At 34.0% G+C, this 12,233-nt stretch overlaps 1 protein-coding gene across 3 annotated transcripts in view; it reads left to right on the top strand.

The window, feature by feature from the left end:
- The first annotated feature begins 1,148 nt into the window (after positions 1–1,148).
- The window catches only part of LOC142336210 (lysosome membrane protein 2-like), a 43,239-nt gene continuing 32,154 nt past the window's right edge, over positions 1,149–12,233 (top strand). For all 3 annotated transcript variants that reach the window (XM_075384873.1, XM_075384883.1, XM_075384892.1), the window contains exons 1-3: positions 1,149–1,305; positions 7,674–7,813; positions 11,124–11,290. In XM_075384873.1, coding sequence (XP_075240988.1) covers positions 1,176–1,305; positions 7,674–7,813; positions 11,124–11,290 — 437 coding nt within the window. In that variant the 5' untranslated portion in view covers positions 1,149–1,175. The remainder of the gene's footprint in view (positions 1,306–7,673; positions 7,814–11,123; positions 11,291–12,233) is intronic.

Raw genomic sequence — 12,233 nt, 5'->3', positions numbered from 1 at the left:
AAACACGAAAACACGAGACTATGAAATTACCTCGCACATGCGCTGTGATTGAACGAGTTTATGCCACGACGCTGCTTCCTTATGAAGCCTGTTGCTATTTGGTAACCACCGCCTGTTGGAGTAAGCATTACCAACGTCCGTTACCCGAAAACATCCAAAAAATAGCGTGAAAATGTGTAACCTTCAGAAAACAAATTAATCAGTCTTTGAAACGCAACTGAGAAACGTGGCCCATGACACGAACCAGTTATTATTCCAAGCATTGATACACAAACTCTTACAATGGCCGACGCTTAATACCGAACGACCCGATTAAACTTTTGGCATTTAGCAATAATGATGGGGGTTGGAACATAATGTGCGCTAAAATATTGCCATCTTGATCTTGATGAGACTCGTGAACCTTGTCCCTTGTTTCAATGGCCATTCAGTCAAAGGGTTGAATTTGTTGCAAAGATTAAGAAAATTTGAGTAGTGAATGTGGCTGCTATCACATGACAAGAATTTTTTCCTTATAAAGAATACGTGCTCGTTTGACTGTTCAGATGCCTTAATGCCGTCCTGAGCATGTTCACCCGGAAATTAAATATCTTATATAGAATATCGGAATTGGTCCGAATATTGAAAGAAAGAATTAATTTCTCCAACATAATAGGAAGTAGAATTATGAGCAAAATAAATATTGCTAAGAAGGGGTCAGTCTACGACGCTTTTTACAACACATTTTCAGTCTGTCCTCGTTTAATTTCGGTAAAAAATGAAAACTTAATTACCTTAAGCATTAATACATCAACTTTTAGCATCAATTGAAAATCAATAAATAATTTTCTTAGCAATTTTCCTAAGATAGTTTTCTTTGGTACTACTATATCTATGTACCTCTGCTTTGCACTTCAGATAAAAATTCAGTTTCTAAAGTTGAATTTTTTGAATGTCAAAAATGAAATCTGTCTATCAACAAACGATGGTATCTTGCAGTTATCTGTACAAAGAATGAGTCAGTTTGTAGAAAGTGTTTTATGGTCCTTAAGCAATTTTAGATCCGTAACCGGTTGAGTATATCAGTAATTGTATCTCTTAAATGCAGAACAAAAGAATGTCGTAATAGTGCCGTCATCCACAAATAGGCGAGGTTATGAACATTGTTATCTTGATAATCAGAAGGTAAACAGCAAATGCCTATTGATCTGATATTTGTTCTCGGCGGTTTATTATTCAGATTGATATTATTGGTACCGTTTACCGAGTTACGCTTTTTCTTCTGTGTAGATATTCCACAGTTCGTCCTATCTCGCAGTAGTACCGGTTAGTATCGTGTTAGATTGTGAATAGAATAACCAAAAATGTGTAAATGTAGCTACTAGCACTTCTGGTACTCCAACTGGTACCTGCATGCTGAAAGCGTTGCTTTCAGTTGCAAAAGCACTTTTTTTGCAAGAGCGACAACGCGTTTTTGTAATTTTTTAATCGGAATTTCGGATGCTAAAACCGCTCTGGGACAGGGTTTGGTAAACGCGAACAATTGAGGATTATTGTTTTCGTTTAAATTTTTTATCCAGTTCCCTTCATTGTTTTCTGTGCCCCCAATATCAATTTATATGTTATATAGCACGATACTATGTAAAAATAGCACGTTTGCCGGCGGCCGCAAATGGAAAGGATCTAAATATCTTTTTTTTTGTTCAAGAATTCAGAAATAAATTGTCAGATACTCAATGATTTTTGTCTTTAGCGATGAATTAGCGTATAAGAACTTATGACCAGATTTGTTGTTTTCCTTGGCTTTGTTTCAAAACGACGATTTTGATATTTTAGATATAATTTTTCTCCATGCAACAGTCCATTTTTAATGCTATTTGCAGCTAATGCAGTTAAACGACAATTTTGCGCATTTCTAAGCGGCACTTTTCTTTGTCAGCATTAAAGATTTCATTAGCTAAGAGCACTCGTGTCCTGTTATTTGTCTTTAATGTGCGGCCTCTTAATTTTAATTCTTTGTACCCATTGCAGCCTCAAAGCATTTGCAAAAAATGTTAAATGGCTCGTGAAATTATCAACGAGAAGACCAGCTTAAATTCCAAAATGGTCCCTATCTTAAAAACTACCAGGTATTCAGTACCAGGAGATGCAGATACAAAAGGCGAGTATTTGGCAATCTTGAGTTTTAGGACTTTGGGTTCTGTGTTCTAATGTCAGTTGATTCAGGAGTTCCTTTTGGTGAGGTTTTCTTGATAAGAATATTGTTGATAGCTTCGACCTTAACATTTTTCAGCCAAAATTTCTCTATAATTATTCCATTCGGTTTAAATATTTTTGCAGTTTTCGATTGCTATCCGATTAAAATTTCGAGATACATGTGTATTGTGTCGTAAAATATTATGCAGGCACTACAAATAGAAATAGCTCTGTGAAAAATTGACCAAAAGTTGACCACAAAACGAGCTGGTGACTGATTTTAGCTTTTTATAGAACTGAGAAAGCTTCATAGATGGAAGTCATTAAGTTATTCAAATGAAGCCTCGTTGTTCGGTTTATTTGACTATGCAATTATTTTGCGTCTACTTCGCCAGGTTTCTGGCTTTTCAATGAGTAAATGTAAGTACAAGCAAAATTAAAACAATTACTTTTGTACTGGATAAAGTTTGAAAGTTTCTTATTGAGAAATATAAAATTTCTAGTGTAACTATTGTAAATTTTGTTGATAAGATTTTGAAGCTGTAACATAATCAGACGGAGTTACGATGCAAGTCATCAGAAATATCTATCGTACACACGAACGTAAAACCACTGATCCCAGAACCTGTGAGGTGGTAGCACCAAAATGTATTTGGTAACTTAATTGAGAAACTGAAGCTCCTATCTTGATATCTTATTTTAATGCCTTTAATATTTTAATATCTTATGTTAAGTTTCAATTTTTCCTAACATTTTTGCAGCTAAAAAGTACTCTTAAAACCATAAACTGCTAAACTGTTTATTGTATAATTCATTGATTGTTGAAATTTTCCTGTGATTTTCCAACAGGCAGCCTGTCCTCTTTTTAAACAGAATAAGCTAATTGTTTGGCAATGTTAATTGCCCTCGAACGAAAAGTTTGAAGCAATTATTGTAAACACGTATCTTTTTTGTGCATACTTTTTGATTTACATTTTTTCGATTTTAATTCTCTAACGACTTTTTCACCCCTTACTTTTGATCTCCTGAGTGGTGAATTGCGAGCATTCCGAAATCAAGTGTGCTAAAATAAAACCGATTGTGAGTGATGACCGTACATAGCCCTCATAGCGTATTGGTTAATGTACGCAACTCGCCTCAAAAAATTTTTGCACCATGAAAAGATTCTTCAGCTTACGCCTCCTTCTAAATAGTTTGCCTTGCCAGTCGTTCGACAGCAATTGGCTCGACGTTAGTCGGTTTATGTTTAATTCTTTAAAAGGCTAATTTGTAATTTTTGAAAAATCAATTTTTATTTGTAAAAATTCGATCTACAGTTTTTGGTGTGCATGTATTATTTCGGACAATTTTGCTCTTGATTCAACAAATAATTAGAGATTATTTTCCCTTTATGACGATTCAGTTTTGAATGCTTTTAATTTCAATTGAAACAAAGACATCTCTGAAAGTCTAGTCGGTGGTCATCTCGACGGTGAAAATTTACCTGGGTACTCTTATAAATTCTGTGAGTAGTCAGCATGAAATAGCATCCTATGCGAAATCAAGATTCTATTCACAAAATTCATTTAAAAGAGGAGATGGGAATATTGCGATTCGGTTGTTTAAAGTATAAAACTTAACTGGAATTGAATAATATGCTATATCTAAAAAACTGACACCTTTTGCCCGAATTGGATAACCAATTTTGATGATATTATTAACAAGGAGGCTCGTTATTGTGCGTTCGCACATGATGTTCCGACCCGAGCTTATCAACATTTACTAAATTGTCAACCAAATGACGATATAACAAAAATAGATAATTGAGGTTAAAACAATTGTTACACAATCTAATCACTACTTGAATTACATAATTACATAAATGCGCCAACGAGACCTGCCGTTAAAGAGACTACGAGAAAAAAAACAAACAACAAAATTTGCATCAACAAAAATTTCAAGGCAAAAACTGAATATCAGAATTTAAAAGCACCTAGTAACAACGTCAAAATGCAGTCACACAGAACCTTAACTACACAAACTTACTTTTTCCTAACTATACAGCAGATGGAAATTTTTCTTATTGAGACTAGGTAACAAGTCGACAAAGAGAACGAATAATGAGGCGAAATTCAAATTAATCAATGTTTTTTTATACCAAGAAATTTCAAAAGTTTTACAAAGCATTAGCTCTTAACTAAATAAACCTTGGCAAATTACAAAAAAATTATAACAAAACCAAAAAAACTGTCTTTGTTTAGACTAAGCCTTAGAAACGGACTAAAGATGCAGAAAAACTCAAAGAATTACAAACGATTTGCGAAAACACAAATTATTGATACCATTTAAGTCATTAGCTATTATCTGAATATTATGTACTTTTAATTCAATTGTTATTTCTACTATTTCAGCTAAACGATTTAACTGAGATATTAACTAAATTTGCCTGAGTAACATTTGAAAACCTTTGGGATCTGTTATTACGCGATTGTGTTGAGAGAAGAGAAAAAGAATTAAAACTCACCACTCAAAAAACTTTTATAAATTTGCATATTGTACAACAAACAAAACGCCAGTGACAAATCAAATAAGTAGATTTGTTATTTTTTGCAATACAAGAAATTGGACGGGATCTCTCAAGGGTGAAAATAAGTTACAAGATGACGAAAAGAATAAACATAAACTGAAAAGTTTTAAAAAATTTAGAATGTATATCATAAACTTTAGGACTATTCGTTATAAACTGAGTGCTTCGGGTAACATCATTCATTCAATCTTAAATACAAGCTTTTGCGACCGGTCAGCAATTTACGGCTACCTAAAGAACAAAAAAACAGGAAAAAACAGCAAATTCAAGAAAAAAATGTGTGCGAGAAAAGTGTCGAAGGTATTAAAAAGTGAACTTTTCAATAAAAACTCGTCGAGTTTTAATCAACTTTGTTTTTCAGCAATGGGATTCTTCTTTTTTAACAAGCTAACTTCAAAAAATCACCAAATGTGAACAAATACTTTAGAACCACGAAATTTTTGAGAAAACTCAGTGTCAACGCCATAAAATTCAATAGCTTTCAAGGGGAAGCCAGTAAGTGCGCTAAATTGATAGGACGACAAGGTTGTTTGCCATTCATATTTCATCAATAAACCATTACAACACGTCATTGACTATGAAAACAACAACAAATACAGGCAAAAACGAAAAATTCAGTATTAAAGTGCCTGAAGAAAGTGTCGAAGCAATTTTAATCATAAGCTCTACTCTGAAAACTTTGTCTGTGATCCATTGAACTTCTTCCCCAAACCAATGGGAACTATCAGTATAAGGTTAATGTAATAAGATTTCAAAAGGAACCAAAAATAAGAAAAAGTTCCGGGAAATTAGAAAAATTATGAAAACCCGTGGTTTTGAAGTCTGAAAACTATTAGGTAGAAGATAAAATCGGAAACCAGATTTATTTTGTTTGCAGTAGAACATAAGGGGGTCCTTTTAATACTGAGACTGACTAACAGTTCACAAAAAAAGTTAAAGATTGGTTAATGTTCAGAAAAATTACTTTCAAAGTCTTAACAGCCATTGAAATAACTAGCGTTCATCGGAAGTCATTAAATACGCTCAATTATAAACCGATGTGAGAACAATGACGTTTGTCATTCATAGGTAATTGATAAGACATCACAATAAGTCTTATGACTATGAAAACAACAACAAAAACAGGCAGAATACAAAAATTCGGTAGAAAAGTGCGAGAAGTGTCGAAGCCGGTTAAACCATAAGCTTTTCTCTGAAAACTTTATCAGTGATCCACTGAACGTATTTTTAAGCAAATGGGAGCTATCAATATTTGGATAATGTAATATGAGTTCAAAAGTAACCAATAATACGAAAATAACCTTAAAAATTAAAAAAAATGAGATCTTGTGTCCTTGAAGTCATATATCCAATAGTTAGTAGATAAAACCGCTGACAAGATAAAAACTGGTTGCAATAGGAAGGAAGAGGGTCCTGTCTTTACTGAGACTGTCTTACAGTTCACAAAAATAAGTTTGGTTAATGTTCAAAAAAAGTTTTTGAAAAATTATTCTTAGTCTTAACAGCCAATAGCTGTCCACTCAAAGCACTAGATATGTTCATTACGGAGAATATTGCACATTTAATAAGTTAGTGAGTTTCTTCCGTGGGACTCCAAAAAATAGTAAATCCTCAAAAAGAAAATCAAATTTTCATTTAAAATTACGAAAATTCAGTGTCGAAGCCAAAAGAAAACATGAGCAATTCCTTGAAAACGAATTTTTGTTTCATTGGTTTTCATTTGACTTTAAATGAGGTTTTTGTCGTTAATGGAACCTCGATATGAAAAATGACTAGTCTCTTGGTGACTTAATAAAACAAAAAAAGAACTGAAAAGTTTTCTGAAAAAAGAGCTCTCAAACAATTCGATTTTTTTTTATAGTGAACTTCCCTATGAGACCAGAACTAGTCTTTTGTATCGCCTTCAGTCTATTAGGAACACACAATTGGTTCATTTTGTGGCATGAAATGTAAATTTGAAAAACTATTTATAAAGAAAATATCTTAATTTGAAGAAAAATTACACTAAAAGTGATTAAAATCATGTCAAATATCCCGTGTTCACACAAAACTTCAATCCTCGATAACTCCTCGAAAACAAAGAAATTCAAAAAAATCTTTTAATTATGAATTCTACACTGGAACAGCTTTTAAATGATACCGCTCACATTTCTCTACGATGAATATATCGATCGGCCAAAATTGACGGAACAAAAAAAACCCATTTGAGTATATAGTTCCTCCCCCCACAAGTGGGTCGGAACAATTATAGACCACTAAATAGATTGGTGGAAAAGCCATTTTGGTGATTTTAGCCTTCTACCAAACTGCTGCCAGTTGAATTCTGTTGCTCAAAAGCTTTAAATGAGAACATTTGAGTTCACAGAAAACAGTTGTCAGGAATATAAATTTAAAACAAGTCATAGGGTCACGCAACATGTCTGCATGAAAAAGCGACTTACAAAATTTGTTTCAAATTTCGCTCGGGAGCAGTTAGCTAATAAAGATACATATATTTGTATATACTGTATACATTTTTAAATGACCATTTTATCGTCCTTTTTTGCCACAACGTACTTTTTAAAATTGCTAAGATAATTGATGTTTATTTTAGAGAAACAATAAAATGTTGTTTCTTTCTGTCCAGATTTGTGTTACAAAATTAATGTCAAAAGCATTGGGTAGTGAAAGCTCTGCTGTAATCGCCACGATAATTTTGAAATATTGTCACACGGTTGCTAGTGCCCTCTCGAAGATATTCAGCAAATCAGCTTCACCGCGATGGCGGTAACAATCGTGTGGTAATGTTAATTATAGAGCTATCGCACAATCAATGGTCATTGATCATAGATTAATTTTGGCGCTCTTTTGATCACGTGCTAGTGCTGTTCATTACTTCGATTATTATTTTAACCGAGATCTTCATCAGCTGATAATATACAATTTGTTTCAGGTATTGATATGGCACCAGCTGCAGTTGGATCGAGAAGATCTTCGGCAGTGTGCCTTGCTTGCATTGCTAGTGTCCTCCTGGTGGCAGGATGCCTCGCTCTCTTCTCGTTTCCATTCGTGGTCAAACGCGTTTACAATAAGGTCTGCAGTAGATTGAATAAGGCTTATATCAGAATGTTTCAGAATGCTTAAACGTTTTTTGATACAGACGAACACTTGCAATCAATAGTTTAAAGGTGATATCGAAAGCTGTATAAAAATACTAAGTAACTGCAATTTCAATCTCAGGAAAAATCATAAAGGCAAAGACAGGTTTTTACTGATTATGATGAGAAGCAATAATGCAAAATGCATCTGACCGGTTCAGGATTCATAGCAGGTATACCGGGAAAGATAATTATTAGTCGAGCCTGCGAGAAACATTGTGTAAAATTTTGTCTAATTTTTTTTAAATCCTGATTGTTCAGGAATAAATTAGTACCTGATTGTGGAGATGTTTTGGAATTATTTGATGACTCGTTTGTGTGGGTCCATTGGAACGCAAATTAACAAGGAGGCTCGTTAATGTGCTTTTGCGCATGATGTTCCGACCCGAGCTGATCTACATTTTTGATTTAATTGTCAACCAAAAGAGATAACCAAAAATAGATGTTTGAGTTTATAAAAATCGTTGCACACCCAAACTACTAATTGAATTACATAATGCCATGCCTCATTACAGCGCTCACGACATCTGCCAATAAAAAGACTACGAGAAAAAACACAAAGTAAGCAAATTTAAAAAAAGTAACTGCAAAAAAACTCAATATCTAAATGTAAAAGAACCTAGTAAACAACGTCAAAATGCAATCAGGTAAAAGCTTAACTGCACAGATTTTCTTTTTATCTTACCTATACAGCAGATGGGAGTTTTCCTTATTGAGACTAGGTAAAAAGTAAAAATGAAAATTAATAAGGCGAAATTCAAAAATCTATCAACATTTTTTAAACCAAGTTATTTCAAACGTCTTAAAACTCATTAGCTTTTAACAAAATAAATCTAGTTAAATTTACTAAAACGTCTTTACGAAACTGGTAGGACCTGTCTTCGGTTAGACTAAGCCTTAGAAACGGGGTAAAGATGCAGAAAGAATCAAGAAATTACAAACAATCTGCGAAAACACAAATTATTGAAGCCATTAAAATCATTAGCTTTGATCTGAATATTGTTTTTAATTGCCCTTGAACGAAGTTCATAGCAATTATTGTAAACGTGTGTCTTTTTTGTGCAAATTTTTTGCTCGACAAGTTTGCACTTTTCTTCTAGAACATTCGTTGACTTCTCAAGTGACTTTTTCACGCTTTCGTTCTTCATTTTTGAGTGATCTCTATTGCTCTCACACCGAAGTAAAGCTTGTTGCTAATATAAATTGGTTGAGCACAGCAAGAATAAGGTTCTGATGGCCCAGTTGGAAGTGCTTGGGGTCACTGTTCGGGAGGTCAATGATTCGAATCCCGGGCGGGGAAAGTTTTTTTTGCACCCATAAAGAAAAATTGATTAGGCTACAGCCCCTGAATTAACAGCTACAGCCTCGCCTGTCGTTGAAGAGCAATTCTTCCGACATTTGTAGGTTTTTTTCAATTGTTATCTATACTAATTGAGCTAAAATTATACTGAACCATTAAATAAGTTCACTTGGGCCTCGTTCGGAAATAATTGAGCTCTGTTATGACATCAGTTATGACATAATATCAATAGGATGTTTAATTTTTGAATTACAAGGAATTGGATGGGGACTCTCAATGATGACAACAAGTTACAAGTTGACGAAAAGAACAACAAAAACTGAAATAAAAAAATTGAAAACAAATAATATCCTTAACTTTAAGACTATTCGTTATGAACTGATTGCTTAGAGTAATATGAATAATTCAATCCGCAATTAGAAACTTCAATCCGCTTATGAAACCTGTCAGCATTTTACGACTACTTATAAAAAAATGAGAGAAAAATGTCGAAGTCATTTAAAAATAAACTTTCTGTTGAAATTTTTTTTTCAAATAATTTTTTAACAACAGGATTCTTCTTTTGTTGAACTATAAGACTTGAAAAAATCAACAAATATGAACAATTTTTTAAAACCACGAAATCATTGAGAAAATCCGTAGTATCAATGCCATTAAATTCAATATCTTTCAATGGAAGTCAATAAATACGCTATGTTATGCCTCAATGGGAATAGAATGCTGTTGTACACCAGTCGTCAATAAGACATCAGAATATGTCTTATGACTGCCAAAACAATAACAAATACAGGCAAAAACCAAAAATTCAGTAAAGTTCGAGACGAAAGACGAAGCCATATAATCCATGAACATTCTCTGAAAACTTGTCGCATCGAAGTCATTAAACCAATAATTGAAGATAAAACCGCTAACCAGGTTAATTGTGGTTGCAGTAGAAAATGCTGGGTTCTTGTGGTTACTGAGATTGACTTACAGTTCACAAAACTAAGTTTAAGATCGGTTGACGTTCAATAATTATTTTTTCGAAAAATTATTTTCAAAGTCTTAAGCCATTAGCTGCCCACTCAAGGCACTAGATATTAACGCTCTTTAGGAAGACTATTGCACCTTTAGTCAACATGTCTATGCCATAGGACTTGAAAAGTTCAGTAAAATCTCAAAAAAAATCAAATTTCTTTAAAAATTACGAGTCGAAATCAAAAAAATGAGCAATTCCTTGAAAGCTATTTTTTTGTTCATTGGGCATCATTGGACTGTAAGTGAGGTTTGTCATTAACGGAAGCTCGATATGAAAGGTGACTATTCTCCTAGTGACTTAAAAAAAAAACAAAAAAAATGTAAAAAGTTTTCTAAAAAAACAGCTCTCAAATAGAACTCGAATTTTTTTTTTAGTAAATTTCCCTATGAGACTTGAACTAGTCTTATTAATCGCATTGTCTATTAGGAACAAATTGATGCATTTTGTAGCGTGAAATGTAAATTTGTATTAAATTTTTTATAGAAAAATTGTTAATTCGAACAAAAATTTCAGTAAAAGTGAACAAAAGTGGACCAAACATGAAACACAACCTCAACAACTCGTCGAAAAAAGCGAAATTCAAAAAAAAAAATTAATTTCGAATTCTACGCTGGGCGAGCTTTTTAATGATACCACTCACATTTCTCTACGATGAATATATCGATAGGCCAAAAATTGTCTGAACAAACAAAAAACCCATTTGAGTATATAGTTCCTTCCCCCCTCCCCCCACAAGTGGGGTTGGAACAAAATTCCGATTGTGTGAGTTCATTTACAGATAGCTTGATGCCTTGATTGTGAGAAATTCAATCAGAAATTAACTGTTGTGGGATTGCGTGATTTAATTAGTTTTGCGAATCCTATGACAGTTAATTGATTTATTATTTAATGCTGACATGATAATGACGCGATGAATGTGTTGTTTAGGAAGCCTATCTGGTAAATGACTCGGCAGTGTTTGACTTGTGGGTGGCTCCCTCCAGTGACACTCCGCTCTACATGAGTTTCTACCTGTTCAATGTCACAAATGCTGATAAAATCATGTCCAGTGGGGCCAAGCCCATTGTAAAGCAGGCGGGACCCATTGTTTACAAGTAGGCATAATTGTTTATCACTAAGATTTATGGAAGTATCCTGAATGTGTAGTTGCTCTCAAATGAGGTTTGTAGCAATTATATTAGTCCTTCGATCTTTTTCGGACGAGTTGTATCGGTATTCTACAGGTTTTTTACCTGAAGCAAATATATGACGTGAACTTCTTCGTTTCTGAACATTACTTCTGTTTTGGAACGTTGACTTCTTTTTTCGAATATTGGATTTTAACAGTATCTTAGTTTCTAATATATAGTAATAAGGAACTGCTGGTATTATTCAAGGTGTTTTCTTTACGTAACAGTCGCTCCTCACAACTACCGCACACTCCCACCTACCTGCCTCGCCACGCCTACCTGTCCCCCCTCACCACCACCAGCACACTCCTGCACCCATGCCAACCTGTCCCCCAACCCACCTATTTACCCCCCTCCCCCACTTTAAAACGGGACAGTAGTAAATAATAAGAGCGTTAAGAGCGGGGGGGGGTATTCATGCGATACTAAACATGGGAATATAGGGAGTGATAATGAGTGGGAATTCCTAGGATCAAAAATATGTGATTTCAGGGGGTTATGGTGAGAGGGTAATCCTTGTGGTAATTAAACATGGGAATATAGGGGATGACATTAATTGGGTCTTTTATGATACTTAAACATGGGAATATAGGGGGTTTTTTAGGAGGGTATTTTTTTTACGATACTTAAACATGTGAATATAGAGAGTGATCCCAAGTTGGCATTCCTGGGATCATAAACGTGTGCATATAGGGCCTTATGCTGAGTGGGTAATAATACGATACTTAAACATGGAAATATAGGGGGTTTTTAAATGGGTATTTTTTACGATACTTAAACATGGGAATATAGGGGATTATTTCAAGTGGGTATTTTAACGATGAATAAACATGGGAATAAAGGGGATTATCCTAAGCGGTCATAACAG

Source organism: Convolutriloba macropyga, chromosome 1 (assembly GCF_964194025.1).
Source record: "Convolutriloba macropyga chromosome 1, txConMacr16.3, whole genome shotgun sequence".
NCBI lineage: Eukaryota > Metazoa > Xenacoelomorpha > Acoela > Convolutidae > Convolutriloba > Convolutriloba macropyga.
This window is presented reverse-complemented; position numbering and strand designations above follow the sequence as displayed.